This window comes from Megalobrama amblycephala, linkage group LG3 (genome assembly GCF_018812025.1).
Source record: "Megalobrama amblycephala isolate DHTTF-2021 linkage group LG3, ASM1881202v1, whole genome shotgun sequence".
In the NCBI taxonomy this organism is placed as follows: Eukaryota; Metazoa; Chordata; class Actinopteri; order Cypriniformes; family Xenocyprididae; genus Megalobrama; species Megalobrama amblycephala.
Window position 1 is genome coordinate 42879258 of NC_063046.1, and position 16366 is coordinate 42895623.

Consider the following 16366-nt stretch of genomic DNA (forward strand, 5'->3'; position numbering starts at 1 on the left):
AAAAACAAAAATAACTGATTTTGTAGTTGTTTTTCTATGCATTTTTTTTTTCCATAGTAAAAGCCTGTAGCTGTAGTTTTCCTTTTATGCCAAATAATGTCAGATAAATACCATAATCAAGATTAGTGGTTTGTTTTCCCCTTTAAAAAAAAAAAAAAAATATATATATATATATATATATATATATATATATTCTAATATTTTTGATCATTTAAACCTGTAGGGTCATAAAAAAACCCTCTGGACATCACTTTTGGCCACTAAAGTTTTTGTAAGATACTTGTGTGAAATTCATTTTGTACATTTCATCAGTGTCTGCTCAGCAGAAAACAAGCTGATGACTTTTGCAATGCTGGGAAGTATTTCCAAATAAAAAGTCACTTTTGAGATTGAGAATCAAGTGCCATTTCACCAAACATCCCACCGACATCCTCTACGAACCAGACAAGTCTACACAGTATAAAGGTTTTCCAAGAAATGACTCCAAAGACAAAAGATTTTTTTATACATTTATTTTTTTTAACAGTTCCGTACAAATGATCATTTATTTCTTCTTTTCGACATCCTGCTCGGCAGCCTCCTTTGCCCTCTTGGCACGGATGCCGAACAGACGGGCATTGGCGCGGGCCATACGCAGGCTGGCGAAGGCCTTGAAGTTCTTCTCGTCCTCTGAGATCACGCGGGCCTTCTCTTTCTTGTACACCTGCGGGAAATATGGACACTTCCTCAGACGCAGCAAAACATTACATTATACACAAAACCAAAAGGAAAGAACACCCATTTCCACACATTACTCACTGTATAGTAAGCCAGTAAAGTCTGACATATGAAATAGTGAGAAAAATCTTTAAAAAAAAAAGAATCACCGCTCGCTCTTGACAATTTTGTAACTTTAATTGTTAGAATTTTTTTTACAATTGTTATTCTTTTTTTTTTTTTTTTTACAATGAAGACTATCCAGTGTAATTTTACATTTGATTGTGTTATTCCGCACTGTTTATTTGTATCTATTGTATTTATTTGTAATTTATTTGCATGTACTTGTAATTCGTTTATTGTCTTTTTTTTGTGAATCCTATTCAGAGTTTGAAATCAAGCTTCCTTGTGCTGTGTATTATCTATTGTAACACAATTACCCTTGTAAAACACATACATTGAGTGAGCAAACATTTGGACGAGATCATTTTAATGGTAACTGATCAATGTTTATATGTGAATAAATGCCCAAATTAAAATCTGTTCATCATATAAGTCATGTCTTCAAAATATTGATTGGCTAGAATTTCAATAGATGGACAAAAGAGACTTTAAAAATATCTATATGTCAGTGTATATGGAAGTTTTTCCCTATGGTATCAGAAATGCTACCAAATAGCTTAAAATATTAAAATTGTTTCAAAGTTAGAGATTTCAGCAAGGTGACTAGGGATGGGTATCGTTAAGGTTTTAACGGTATTACTACTCTTACCGATACTGCTTATCGATCCGGTACTTTAACAGTATTCTTATCTGTACTTTTTGTTTATATATATAAGATACAGTAAGAACATGAACAAAGAAACAAAGTAAAACAAACTGACAAATACAATAAAACAAAGATACAAATGAAATAACGTGCTTTCATTTGTTAATGTGTTCAGGTAAGTAATATAGGCCTAGCCTATAAAAGAAATCGAAGTAAAGTAACCAAATGTAAAAACACTGCATGGTTTTCACAGTATAAATTAATAGATTAATGCTTATTAAAGCTAACTATATTCAGATGAAGAGCTGTGAGTGATTTTCTCTTTGCATTTTGTTGTTTAACACTGATGGCATAATCGTCAGAAGGTGACTGCTGTCACTTTAAGACAGTAGATATTAACACGCATCGGATTTTCTCCCAGCTTTTCATGTACACTTACGAAATAAAATACACTAAAAAATAAAAAGTAGCTGAACATGATCCAATTCGGTCATTTTAACATATTTTTGTGTGTATTTGATCGTTTGGACGTGCATCTGAAGCCCACAGTGCAATTTGTCTATATGCAATCCGTTTGAGAGCGCACACACAATTCAGCCTGAGGAACAGCGTCTCTTGCGCGGATTATTGTGCTTTCAACGTTATCAAACACTTGATAATTATCAAACACTTACTGCAATTTAGCAACAGCAAAGACTGCATTTTACAACAATCACGATTATGCTGATTCTGACGCCAAGTTTGGGTTTAGGGAGGAACGAACGTGCACAGCTGTGAAGAGAATGAAGGTGTGCTAGACGAAACGCGGCTAGTTTTTAATAGTTTTACCCATCTTCTTTCTGATCCTTGGATGCCAAAATCGAAATCAAATATAAAATTAGCATATCATCACAGGCCTAAAGTGTAAGCAGACGTTTAGTTGTTTAGTTCTCTCCTCCATCGTCACCATTAAACAGGGCTTATGTGAGCGGCTGCGCGCTATAGCTCCTCTGCGTGAGCGCGATCTCTCTTCTGGATTGCGAAAGCAAAAATGCATCATAGACAAATGTCCTAATATTATTGCATACAGAAATAGCTGGCAACTCTGGCGAGACAGAATTTGTAAGATAATGTCTATTTAGCAATAATAAATGTATGTGTATTTTAATAATTTCTCCAGTACCGATAGCAGAACCGTTAACGTCAGAGCTTATCAATACACCGGTCTTTCATAATTTAGCCCCGGGGCCAATATAATACCGGGTTTCGGTACCCATCCCTAATGGTGACAACACTTAAAATAGATTATATTTAATAAAAAAAAAATAAAAAAAAATCAGTTGCTTCAGTCAAGCAATTGTTCATCTTCAAATTAATAAAAATGTAAAAAATAAAAAACGTTATGTGTAGTTTATAAAAATAAAGATTTTGCAAAAAATATGCACAAAAAATATGGTTTTTCAGCAAAGTTTCAATTGTTATTCAATAAAGGCCTTCGAATTTTGCACATTAAAAATCAGAGTAGTTAGACTCCATTTTGGACTCCATTTTAATGGTTAAATTAAATATTAGTAATCAAAAAGCATGTGTAATTAATTGAAATCATAAAATTATACAATTTCTGTCCACGTTTTCTGCATCACGGATACCACTGGGCCCCAAGTAGGTTTTATAGGATTAAAGATACGTACGTTTCTGATGGGCATGACAGGTCCAGTGAGTTGTGTAGCCATCTTGAGCTCCTCCTCCTACACACACACACACACACACAAAGGCAAAGAGTCAAAAGAGCACAAAAAAAAAAAAAAAAACCCTCTAGAGAATTATGGCTGAATAGTTTGCAGTCATCAGCTAAAAAGGGTTCAAAAGTCATCAAGGATGTGCAGAGATTCCGGAGAAATTGTCATCACTTGACTGCAAACAGTCTTCAGTCTTGTATTACGCTTTATGACATGATTTGACGATTTCTTAAGCTTCATAACTGAGCTGAAGTGAGCCACTTACAGTGCTGTCTCCCTTCTTGGGTGCAGAAGCCTTCTTCGGGAAGAGGATGAGTTTGGAGCGGTACACCTTCAGCCTCTGAACATTGGTCTGCAGAGACTCTGTGGATCGGTTACGCCGGCGAGGATCAACGGCGATGCCAATGGTGCGGGCCACCTTTTTGTTGATTCCTGCTGCCTATAGGAGCAACGGGACAGACATGTGAGACGAGATCATGCTGGAACAGCCCTGACACCCGTACAGATTCAAAAACAGTCATCAGCAAAAAGGGTTCAAATCGGATCATCAAGGAAGTACAGAGATTCCGGAGAATTGTCATCATTTGACTGTCTGAAATGACTCCAAGTGCATTGTACGAACGAGGAGATGGTTAGAACTGCATAAGAGTTAAAGAGATAGTTCACCCAAAAATACCATACGAGTTTACCATATGTGACGTGCTCCATGCGGATTAGAAGTCGACAACGGCAAATCCGATCAATCGCCACTGATAACCAATAGCTGGAACAATTGTTTTTTCGGTAATAATCCATATAAATTTTCCATGTGATGAACGGCTGAGAAGGGTCCGCTGTGATTATAAAGTACGAAAGCACCCTCTATAGGCCAAATCACTGACACCTCGTGGTGTTTGTTTTGACACACGAGATTGCGAGACGCTTCAGATACGGATTTAAAACATTAGAAAATGAAACGATATGTATACAGTATATGTTTTCACATCATTATAAAGTAAATGTTGACTAGATGCTGCATTAGTAGAGAAAGTACAGCAGTACGTTTGCCGTCGAGGCTGAGGACGCTAACGTTAGTAGCCTAACTCAAGCAGTTGAAACAATGTGACATAACACACAAGTCCGACACAAGTGTTTAATGTCATGATTGTTACCATCTATTTGCATTCGTTTATATCCAGCTGGTCACTTACGCATTCGTTATGCAAAGTTGCATATTTAAAGCTAGTGATGTGAGAAAGCAAATTAATGTTTATGCAGCAGACAAACATTAATAAATCAGAAACATTAAATTTCAGTTTTTTTTATCATCACTGTAATGAACATTGTTATTTTGATTAGATAATCATCAAGTGCTCTAAAATATAAGCAAATATACATGCGTGTAATTTCAATGTGCTCCATGCTTTTGTGGCTTTTGTGTTGATATTTATAAAGATGGCCATCTTTAAGCATGACTGTTTGGATTTATAAGAAGTAAAACTGGTAAAAATGGTAAAAGAGTCCATTTGTAAAATTAACTAAGGTTAATAGTATTTTACATTCACTAATACATTTTTACATTTTAAAGTTGTATCTCTTAACATTAGTTAATGCACTAAGGACTAACATGAATGATCAAAGCATTATTAAAATCAGCACTATTTTATGCATTTTGTTGGTTTTCATACAGTATCCATTTTAAAAACTACAGGTTGAATCAACCAATAAGCGTGATCCAACCTAGTTATCAGTAAAATCCACTATCGGTCGACCTGTAGTGTGGATCATTGTTTAGATAAACAAAATCCCAAATTAAATGTTCATCATATAAAGTGATTGTATCTCTTCACAAGAATTGGATTAAACCGCTAGATTCATGTGGATTCGTTTCATGACACTTTTATGGATCTTTGAAATTTTGGTTACCTGGACTTTTCAATGGCGAGACAAAAACCTCAGGTTTCATTAAAAATATTTCCATTTGTGTTTTGAAGATGAACCAAAGTCTTATGGGCTTAAAATGACACGAGGGTGAAGTTCTCATTTTTGGGTGAACTAAGGCTTTAAAATCAAGCACAACTTGGCACCAAAGTTACCTTCAACTCCTCCAGGGTGAAACCACGTCCGGCTCGGACCTTGTTGTGATACCGCATGGTTGGACACCTGACTGCTGGTCGGAGAGGTCCAGAAACTGGTCTAGGAGCGATACGGCGAGCCTTTGCCTGACGGGCCTTGCGTCTGAGGAAAAACAAGCAAGCAGCATTTTATAATCCGCCACTTTCTATGAACTTTTAACCCATTTACCAGCACAAACATGTTACCTGCGGAGCTTTCTGGCAGGCTGGTTGAACCAGGTGCGCACTCTCTTCTGCCAGTCTTTATGAAAGTGAGGGTTCAAAATCATGCCATTCCGGCTGGGAGCCATGGTTGTTCACTCCTAGAGCAAAACAAATGTCACAGCAGTAAGCAAGCAGCTCCTGAGCAGGAAACTATGCACTGAAGTTCAGAGTTAGAGAACTGCGCGTTCATGAGAGCTATCAGAACATCCTCGCAAACATTACTGAAGTCAGAAGCACAAGTGAAGACACTCGTGTGAGCTCTGCTGCTCCCTGACGAGGTGTCATGCTTGAGGAGTAAAGACAGTAAACACGCCTAATGAAGAGTTCTGCTGAATTCAACAACCTCGTTTATTTAGACTGCTTCAGTCATAGACTGCAAGACATTTCGACGGCTTCATGAGGAGCGCGTTAACATTTAAAACAAACACTGAAACAGGCGCGCAGGAGTGTGGAGAGCTGAGACAGGGTACCGTGTGCTAAAATGATCTTTTCTCTCTCTCCAGAACAGAAAACACACACAATACAGACAGGTACGCGCGTGAAATAAAGCACATTTTAACGATATACTATTTGGAGTATCATATAATAGAGAGATAATGAGGATTAAAGCGGATAAACTTGATGTTTAGCCGGAATAAATGCACGTACCGTCCTTAGCGGAAAATGGCTGAAAGGGAAAAGGAAATGACAACGCAGAGTTTTAAGGGAAGTGAAGAAAAGAGCCAATAGCATCGACCAACGCGCCGGTCTACCGGAAGTGTGAAGCCGGATTTTTTTGCGACAAATTAGCACGTGGATGTGACGTTTATTAAAAGTTCGACAACTAATATTTTTTTATGATATATATATATATATATATATATATATAATTTAGAAAACTCGTTTCTGACGCATGATCGTGAATGTAAACGTCGTTAATTGTATGGGTTAACGTAATCTAGTAGATACGTGCATATATATATATATATATATATATATATATATATATTTATTTAACATATTGACTTCAAAATAAAACTAATAAGACATGAAAAACAAGAATGTAAAAATGCAGATGAAGGAATAAAACTACTAAGATGAATATTATTTTAAAATATGCCTTTGTAACACTCAATTTATTGCAGTAATGTTGTTGTCGACATTGCACAAACAGTAACAGACAATTTTGACAAACTTATTGGTCACACACTGAAAACGTCCATGACTTTTGCAGTCATGTGTGAAATGGATTCTTTTAAAGGGATAGCTCACCTAAAAATGAAAATTCTGTTATCATTTACTCACCCTCAGGTTGTTTCAAACCTGTATAAATGTCTTTGTTCTGTTGAACACAAAGGAAGATATTTTGAAGAAGGTTTGTAACCAGGATGCTTTGGGGCTCCATTGATTTCTATAGTAGGAAAAAAATTACTATGGTGCCCCAGAACTGTTCGGTTCCCCACATTCTTCAAAATATCTTCTTTTGTGTTCAACAGAACAAAGAAAGTCATACAGGTTTGGAACAACTTGAGGGTGAGTAAATGATGACAGTATTTTCATTTTTTTGGGGGTGAACTATCACTTTAATGGATTCTAAATAGACTGGCTTTAGAACTGAACTATATTATAATATTATATTAATTATGTGCATGATTTTATTCAAGAACCATACAAATATACAAACACCTTCAGGAGAACATTAGAATTTAGAAATAAAAGACATTTGTATGAATCAAATATCTAAAGGACGTATTAAGAATCGTTTACATACATATGAAGAGGACACTAAAAGACAAACAGAGAAATAAGGGGATACGTACCTTACATTTTCTGGGGAAACAATACTAAGAAATAGATCATCCGAAAAAAACAAAAAACAAAACATGGTCAATACATGAGACAGCTGATTAAACTTAACCATCAGAGCCATTACAAAAGAATTGTTCATATAGTTTTAGGAATCGATCACATTTTGCATTACTAGTTAACCTAAAAGATTTAAGCAGCGAGTCTACCTCAATCAAAAAATGTGATAGAGTAGGAAGTGAGCTCATAAATTTCTGTTTATGGATGAAAAATTTGGAAAACAAAATAAAAAACATGAAAATATTTAGATTTGTTGGAATCAGTGTAATAACAAATAATATCTTTCAAATGAAAAGATAGTGTATTGATGGGGGTTTTATTTAGAGTATAAGTTAGACCAAAACATTTGAACCAATTCACAAGAATAGAATAAATGTATCAATGTTTCGTCTTCATGACCACAAAATGAGCAAGTACTAGGAATATCAACATATTTGGATATTGTTGAATTAACCGGGTATATCTTATGCAGTATTTACTTCTTTAGTCTTATTAGGAATAAAATATTTATAGGCTAACAACCATGCTTTTCTCCAGTCGATATTATCAATTAGGGCAACCCAATGAGATCTGCCTCTAGGGCGAATTTGGTCTCTTTTCTGAAAAAATTGCCGGATGTGTTTATTATTACATTTCTTGTTGTAAATGCTAATGCCAAGTTAAAAAGTATTCAACACAGGTGTCTGCAATCTAATGAGAGAATTAAAATCAATCATTAGGGGGCGTTGTAAGTAAGGCGGCCAAATGTTCTTGTGTAGAAATTAGAAAACGTGGAGTTGTTAGAGATGCACAGATTATTTTTTAAATTAACAGATTTATTGTTGATTCAAACTGGGTTGGTCGTTTTAAAACAAAAAGGCTAAAACAAAGGCTATTGTCAGTTTGCTTTTGGCACTTATGTTATCAACGTCAATTTACATACTGCATGCTCCACAAATTAGCCATATTTTATTTGGTACCTGAGACGGTTACATTACATGGAGTTTCAAGAACTTTTAATCAGTTTTACAATTACAATTTGTATATAGTGACCAAAATAATAACATTATAAACATCTAAGTAAGTGTCCTTCTGAGTTAATGTTTCCTAAGAAATCTGATGTGAAATCTGAACACAGGTTTCAGATTTTCTAAAAGGCAAAAAAAGATATTATATGATCACCCTTTCATTAATCATTGATCATTGGAACACTGAAACTCAGTGTTTTAATCTAAGGGCAAAGGTCAAGGTGTTCTGGGCTGGGAGGCGGCCATGTTCCCTTCTGCATGTGTGCACTTCCTTCTCTACACTTCTCTCTCAGCATCAAACAGAGCACAACAACAAAACACTGCCTCAAATGATTTTAGTGCCATTTGCTGACAAAGAAAACAAATACCAGAAACAAACAATGGTGCATTTCTTGTGATAATGTGTTTGAAAGTTTGGGGAGAGAAAGAAATTAAAACTTTTATTCAGCAAACCCTGATTAAAATTTGTAATTTTTACAAAAAAAAAATATATTCAAATAAATGCTGAACTTTCTATTCATCAAAGAATCCTGAAAAAAAAATAAAAAATAAATCATAGTTTCCACAAAAATATTAAAGTCCCCCTGTGGTGAAAATCAAGTTTATAATGTTGTTTATATGTCTGTGTTGTGTTTTTGATATGCTTTAAGACAAACCATCTGCAAATTAATAAACACAATTGCTGAGTACTTTCTCTTTAAAACTGCAGTGATCTAAAGATGTGGTTTGAAATCGCTGGTGTTTCTGACATCACAAACTACCTTGTAACCAATCACGTCAACATGCTGGTGGGGTTTAGCATATCATTAACCATGACCGATCTGAAGCATCTCTGAGTGGATCTCTGAGCTCGTGCGAGTGAGTGGAGGCGGGGCTAATTAGAATATTCATAGATCCCTGTATACTAAATTAAGCAAGGGTGTCGAGTTACATTCAAGCTATTTTAAGGGATTTCTTCACAAGAAAAAAAAAAAATATATGTAATTTTGGTGCTCAAAGATGTGTTTTAAGGGATAAAATTATTGACTTCAGGGGAATTTTAAGCGGCACATTCATTTTCAAATAAGAAATGATTCTTGAGCAGCAAATCAGCATATTAGAATGATTTCTGAAAGATCACGTGACATTGAAGACTGCTGAAAATTCAGCTTTGCATAACAGGAATAAATGACATTTTGTATTATATTCAAACAGAAAACAGTTAAATAAATATAGCCTTGGTTAGCATAAGAGACGTCTTTCAAAAACCCATCTCAACTTTTGAATGGTATTGCAGATATTTTGGTAATATACGATGAAAGCATTTGCTGTAAGTACTATCACGGTACTCCTGAAGCAATGCTTCACAGTTGTACATGAATTGTGACTGATCATGAAGAAAAAAAAAAAAAAACTGATCATGTTTTAGTCGTATGAGCACAATAAGTTACTAGTGTCATAAGACAATTTGAATCTGAAAGTGTAAGAGCTGAACACAGAACAGAAGCAAACTGTGGCTCAAAATGTTACATTTTCGATTTTATTGCATGTCACGTTACACTGACAAACGTACTATTTAAGACAATCAGCAGAAGCAGCCCTCTCTTTGTTTGAGTCCATTTAAAGCACCTCAAATTGTATCTAAAAGCCCTTTGAAATATTTGGCTTTAGGCTGCAAAATTCACAAGTTTGTTAAACTAGCACATTACAAAAGATTATTTTGGTGGAAAAAGAAATTACAAAACCAAAATAAATAGATTGCAAAGAATTGTATTAGTACTCGTTCTACCATCAGCATTCTAAAGTAGCCGTCGTGAATCCTTAAAGGCTCTGAATGATCAATAGCGGTCTGAAAAGCTTTACGAATCAAGGGATTTGATGAATTTTTCATAAGCAGCTTCATCCATGAGTTCATCAAGTTCTGCAGGTTTCTCTATGGTCATCTTAATTAACCATCCTTCAAGAGGGAGAAAGGAAGGATTTAGCAGTATATTAAACATGCACGTAGAGTATTTAGTGATATCAGCTGCACTCACCGTCTTCGTAGCATGTTTTATTTACTAGTCCAGGGTTTTCTGCCAGCTCTGTGTTGATTTCGGTCACCTCTCCAGTCAGTGGAGAATACAGCTCACTAGCAGCTTTGACACTTTCTAAAACACCAAACTCCTCTGGAAAACAAATACAATCTGTGTCGTCTGTGCTGTAGCAGGCAAAAGGCATAAGATGGAGATTTCAAATGATTCTCACCCATTTGTTCAAGCTTTGTTCCCACTTCTGGAAGCCCACAGTACACCACATCACCTAACGCTTCCTATGGTTAAGCGAAATTAAGGGAGAAGACCATTAAACTAAACTTGAGAACTCCATTAAAAGAACATTTTGCAATAACATTCATGTAAAACAACTATAACTTTTAAAATTATGATTTTGTTTCAACCCCTCTCTCCCCTCCTTCTTACTGAATATTTCATTTTACTTGGAAATGCATGATATTATGACTGTAAAATGGGTTGTGAATTTGGTTTCATGCTGACTTTAACTTGTTAAACTGTCAGTCCCACTTTTTGAGCATAGGCCTTAAAATGACATTTCCATCTTAAATTGTTATAACACTTGAATACTTTGTCTACTTCTACGATAATCTGCCAAGTGTCTCCTTTAAAAAGAGACCAAACTTAAAGGGTTAGTTCACCCAAAAATGAAAATTATCCCATAATTTACTCAACCTCAAGCCATCCTAGGTGTATATGACTTTATTCTTTCGGATGAACACAATCAGAGTTATATTTAAAAATATCCTGGCTCTTCCAAGCTTTATAATGGTAGTGAATGGGGGGCGAGATTTTGAAGCCCAAAATAAATGCATCCATCCATCATAAAAATAATCCATACGTCTCCAGGGGTTAATAAAGGCCTTCTAAAGCGAAGCGATTGGTTTTTGTAAGAAAAATATCCATATTTAAAACATGATTAACCATAATAACTAACTTCCGGCAGACGGCCGTACACATCGATTTGCGGCGGGAGAGTGACCTCTGACCCGACGCATGATGTAATGACGAACGCGGAAGCGCAGAGGATCGAGCAAACAAAACATCGGTCATGAATTAGAAGTCTAAAATGAGAAATTTTAAAGATGGTTTTAAAGATGGTCGTCTGCTGGAAGCTGGTTATTTTGGTTAATAAATTTTTTAAATATGGATATTTTTCTTACAACAACCCATCGCTTCCCTTAAGAATGCCTTTGTTAACCCCCTGGAGACGTATTTTCATGATGGATGGATGCATTTTTTTGGGCTTCAAAATCTCAACCCCCATTCAACACCATTATAAATCTTGAAAGATCCAGTATATTTTTAAATATATCTCAGATTGTGTTCGTCCGAAAGAATAAAGTCAAATACACCTAGAATGGCTTGAGGGTGAGTAAATCAATCATAATTTGAATTTTTGGGTGTCCCTTTAAGTACAAATTGAAACAATAATAAAAATTATAGAAGTTTAAGTTTAAAAAAAAACGTGAAGCTGTCTTTTGCGACACTCTTAACACGACACACACAACGATAACGTCAAAAATATATATTTAACAAAACTTGTTCAACTCTAAAACTGCAAGAAAATCAAAGCCATAAATCTGGATTGATATCTCAAAAAATGAACTTTCAGTACCAAACTTTAACACTAGATGACAGCCAGGATCCATTGGTGACCATATAAGGACACACCCATTTCCATATATGGTTAGAGTGATCTGAACCATATTTTTCACAATATTTATGAAGTATGCATCCTATTTAGAAGTAGAACGGACAGTATTTGATTTGAATTCAACCTCTAAGTCTATGTTCAGACTGTAGGCAAATTGGATTTTTTTCTCAAATCAGATCTTGTCAGGCAGACTGTCCGCACTATTAAGTGATCAAATAGGATTTGTGTGTCCAGACATAACCAACCAACGTATGTGACAAGGCTTTTTTTAAAAACAGATGCAGGAAAAAAAATTTAAATTGCATGTGTTTTTTTTGCTGTCCAGACTTTAAAAAACCCATCTGGATAAAATCTATGCAAAAAAAATATTTTGCTAGCAGTCTGAACATGGCTTAACTAACATAAAAGACTTGTGGAGAAAGAATCCCGGTGCGTGTTACAGCTCACCGTTGAATCACAAATGGAAAATCTATTGTTTTTCTTTACATTTAAAACATTTTTAGACCTTTTTTCACTCAAAAACTAGATCTAAACACACCTTATGAAACTGAAAAATATTCTTGTCGCAAATAAATAAATTACTGTTGCTCTGTCATTTCTATTGATTTCATTTCTGCTTTCAATTCTATTACACCAAATATGAATACTACACACTCTCAGCTGAACTGACACCACGTCTTTAGTTAACACCAATTTCATTATAGAGGGGAGCAAACCTGAGCAAAGTTGCTGATGCCGACTGTTCCTACACTCCCCTCCACTCGCACCCACTCGTGTTTGTCTGTAAACTTCAAAGCTGTAAAGACACAAGAGCATTTGATTAATACAGAGAATATTAATCATAAAACAATCAAGATAAACAGAACAACTAGTTAAAGGGGATCTATAATGCTCTGGTGTCCCCAGAATGTGTCCGTGAAGTTTCAGCACAAAATACCCCACAGATCATTTATTATAGCTTGTCAAATTTGCACAACACTCTACTACAACAACTCTTCCTCTTCTCTAAAGCAGCTCAATATGGCCTCACCCCCTTTGTTGTGTGTTCTCGGGGGCGGGGTTTATGTAAATTTTAGGGTTAGTGATGTCACAAACCCAGGAAGAAGCTTGTTGTAGTCCCTACCAGCCATTTGTTGTAGTCCTTAAAACAGCAAAAAGAAAATGTCTCCCTTTGCATTGAACTTGAGCATCGTAACTTTGCAGATGTTGTTTAAGCTCAAAGAGCAATATTACACACTAACTAAAGTTAAAAAAGTGAAATCATAATCAACCACACTTTTAAAGGTCTTATTATTGGGAGATACGAGGGTCCAGGACTCTACCATTGGAGAACTGACTTTTTTATGACTTTTTTCTAATGTGGAACACAAAATGGGGAAATGTTGAATTGTCATTGTTTTTCATGCAATTGACCCTTCGCCGGGAGTTTGATTGACAAGCAATCTAACCAATCAGAACGCTGAATCCACCATTTTGTCCAACAAAGCAGTCTTGAGTTAGAAGATTAACCTTGGTGGACTTAAACTTGAAAAATGGTGCGTACTGATGTCTTTCCGTGTTTGAAACAACATTCATTCTGATGTTCATTCATGTTTATTTGATGCTATAAATTAACTAGTAAAAAGAGATGATCGGTTCATGAGCCGCTTGAGCTGAGGCACTACAACAATCTGCCTCGACACATTAAAGAGCCACAAAACTGTATTTATTGTTCGAACTTCTTTAAAAAAAACTACACAATTTGAAAGCTGGGGCTTTGTTTAATATCATAAGTAACCTGCTCTGTCTTGTCTGTCGATGTGTTGTCAGTGTCCTCTTTGCTCCACAATGTATTTTTCACTCTGTGTGGCGTGACAGCGGGGGGGGGGGGGGTCTTTGTGAAGGGTCAAGAGGCCGTTTACTCAACACGGTTTTCAACTAAAAGCAGAAAACGTTTTAAGCATTTTGGCAGTTCATTCACACGACAATGACATTTTGGGGGCCTGAAAATGCTAACTTTTGAAAACAGGTCTCAAATTACAAGTTTTTGAAAACGATACCGTTATAGTCTGTGTAAACTACAAAAATGGTGACGTCACGCGCATATGTGTTACGTGTTCAGTCTATGGGCGCGTAGTGTTTCTTTACAGAGTGACATCGCCAACTACTGGCCTGGCAGCATAATACAGCGTTTTTAGTCATTTTCACGGATCCGTGTGAACGGAGATCACTTGACAACATTGTCGCCTGTACACAGAAAAAAAAGCAAAGTAAAAACTTTTCCTTAGTACATCATTGTCGTGTAAACGTACCCATGACTTAAAAGTTCCTTCTGCAAAGCTATCACATGGCTTGAGAAGACTCGCCATACTTACACTCCATATGGCTTGCATGCTACGATACTTTGTGTGTCAATTTGGAGCTTGACAGCGAAGTTCACTGTCATTATATGGAAAAAGAGTGGCCTGGATATTCTTCTAAAATAAAAATAAAAATAATAAATAAATGTGTGTGTGTGTGTGTGTGTGTGTGTGTCAAGTCAGATGGGTTTGGAATGACACGAGAATCACTATTTCCCTTATGTTTTGAAGAACGATTACTTTAAACCTGACATTTCTTTCAAGGACATTTATTACATAAATATTAACTTTCTGCCTGATAATAGTTGACCATTTGAACTCCATAAGCCCAAAGACGCATTAATTATTTCCAGATCAGGCTTTCCATTTCACTGCATTGGGTTTTCTAAATTATTCTAACTCTGAATCTACCTTCTCATATCATTGTACCGAACATGACGCAGTCACTGAAGGTGGAAGCAGCAGTAAAAAGGTCTCGTTAGGGCACGCTGAACGGTTGTCTGTGCCAGGCAATTGCAAAATAACCAGCTTTCAAACAGGTTTCTTAAATACCCATTCATGGGTTTCTATAGAAAAAAAACACTACAAAATTAGATTCACATGATAAAACAAGTGATTCATATTAAACGTCCACTTCCATATGATGCCCTTGCACAAGACCCGATTCAAAAAGAAAGTACTGATTCTTCATAATTTGATTAAAGAAAATATATAAACTCCATATTAAGAGCATAGCTCAAATAGTCTGGCACACCAATGTAACCGCTGCTGAGGACTCCCAGAGGGCAATGCCTCAACTGAGGATTCAAGCATCAGCCCATGCAGAAACAATACAGGTTTAAACCAGATTGTGAGCAGGGCTGAATGCTGGAGCATGGCTGAGCTTTATGCAAAACACTCCTGTTATTTTAATCTTGAGGGAACATATTGAAGGTGATGCATTTCATACATGCATAGATTTGGAGATGACATTTCGGTTAGATATAATGTGTAGAGTCAGGGGTCTCTAATCAAACTTCAGAGGCACGAGATACAGCACGGTCTTAACTTTGAATAGCCAAAATAATTAAAGCCACATGATAAAACCCGAACCGAGAAAATTAGTGCAGGGCGAGTTTGATCCGATGCAAGGGTCAGCAAAAATTACATTCATCTTACACGGGCCAGTTAGATACTTTTAACACTTTAAATAATAGTAAAAATGTGCAATAACGAAAAAGAAACGGAGAATTGCGAAAAATCAAGCAATTTACCGCGAATAAATCACTATAATGTACAAAACGCCTTCGTGACGTAACAAACGAAACAAAGTACCAACGTTTAAATCTCAAAACAAATTCAGTTGATAATCACACCCTATTAAAGCTCTTAAAAACAGGCATGGCTTCAGTATATAAAACCGGGGAACCGTGAGTTCAGTAAAGTTTTTACCTCCCGAAAGCCGCGAGCTCGTGTAAAGCGTCCTTAAGATGTTTGGTCTTAGCGAGTTTTGGCACGTCCAGATATGTGCTGGTCTCGAGAGCAGGGGCAATGCTGCCGAAAAGTTTGCTGAAACACATCGGAGCGACGCACACATCGCCATCTTCACCGACTCTGGGCTTCAGACATGAAATAACAGCCTGATGCACTTGACCGAACGAGAGGCGCGCGAGATAGGCGAGAAGCGCGCTCCCGCTAAACCTCACGGTGCTGATAAGTTAGACTAGAGATATCGATAACGACAAGAACATTGGCACGGACTAAACGACCTGTTATACAAAGTCCAAACATGACGAAATCAAAAGGATGCGTGTAGCACAATAAGTAGACCCAAGTTTCTTTAGAAGGGGCTCAGAAGTGAGAGATCTTCAAACTAAGAAAGCTAAACTATTTCTCAGAACCTAAAATAACTTTTATTAGCCATTTTGCCAATTACTTTTAATGAACCGGTGATTTTCACTGGATGTAGCAGAGTAACCACAGGTGTAATTCATCAAATTAAACATAT

General features: G+C 36.2%; 2 protein-coding genes and 2 non-coding genes across 4 annotated transcripts; all 4 read right to left on the reverse strand.

Annotated features, from left to right (window-relative positions):
- Nucleotides 1-479: 479 nt before the first annotated feature.
- On the reverse strand, nt 480-6297 carry rpl13 (ribosomal protein L13). Its single transcript, XM_048185559.1, has 6 exons — nt 6150-6297; nt 5484-5599; nt 5259-5400; nt 3449-3622; nt 3136-3192; nt 480-703 (listed from the first exon to the last, which is right to left on the reverse strand). Exons 2-6 carry the CDS (start codon nt 5585-5587, stop codon nt 545-547), a joined length of 636 nt encoding a protein of 211 aa, XP_048041516.1. The 5' UTR covers nt 5588-5599; nt 6150-6297; the 3' UTR covers nt 480-544.
- On the reverse strand, nt 3273-3353 carry LOC125265944. Its single transcript, XR_007184378.1, has one exon. It is a non-coding gene; the product is annotated as a small nucleolar RNA MBII-202 (small nucleolar RNA).
- On the reverse strand, nt 3685-3766 carry LOC125265946. The gene has a single exon (XR_007184379.1). It is a non-coding gene; the product is annotated as a small nucleolar RNA MBII-202 (small nucleolar RNA).
- A 3561-nt stretch (nt 6298-9858) lies between the features above and the next one.
- On the reverse strand, nt 9859-16169 carry gcshb (glycine cleavage system protein H (aminomethyl carrier), b). The gene is made up of 5 exons (XM_048185560.1): nt 15811-16169; nt 12757-12836; nt 10580-10643; nt 10369-10500; nt 9859-10289 (listed from the first exon to the last, which is right to left on the reverse strand). The coding sequence occupies exons 1-5, from the start codon at nt 15959-15961 to the stop codon at nt 10192-10194; spliced, it is 525 nt and encodes a 174-aa protein (XP_048041517.1). The 5' UTR covers nt 15962-16169; the 3' UTR covers nt 9859-10191.
- Between the last annotated feature and the right edge of the window lie 197 nt (nt 16170-16366).

Coding starts and splice junctions, on each gene's coding strand:
- rpl13 (XM_048185559.1), bottom strand. CDS start 5,587: ATGGCTCCCAGCCGGAATGGCATGATTTTGAACCCTCACTTTCATAAA. Junction 5,401..5,483: donor CCTGCCAGAAAGCTCCGCAG/GTAACATGTTTG, acceptor GTTTTTCCTCAG/ACGCAAGGCCCGTCAGGCAA. Junction 704..3,135: donor CTGTCATGCCCATCAGAAAC/GTACGTATCTTT, acceptor TATTTCCCGCAG/GTGTACAAGAAAGAGAAGGC.
- gcshb (XM_048185560.1), bottom strand. CDS start 15,961: ATGGCGATGTGTGCGTCGCTCCGATGTGTTTCAGCAAACTTTTCGGCA. Junction 12,837..15,810: donor GAGCTCGCGGCTTTCGGGAG/GTAAAAACTTTA, acceptor GTGTCTTTACAG/CTTTGAAGTTTACAGACAAA. Junction 10,501..10,579: donor AACAAAGCTTGAACAAATGG/GTGAGAATCATT, acceptor TTTGTTTTCCAG/AGGAGTTTGGTGTTTTAGAA.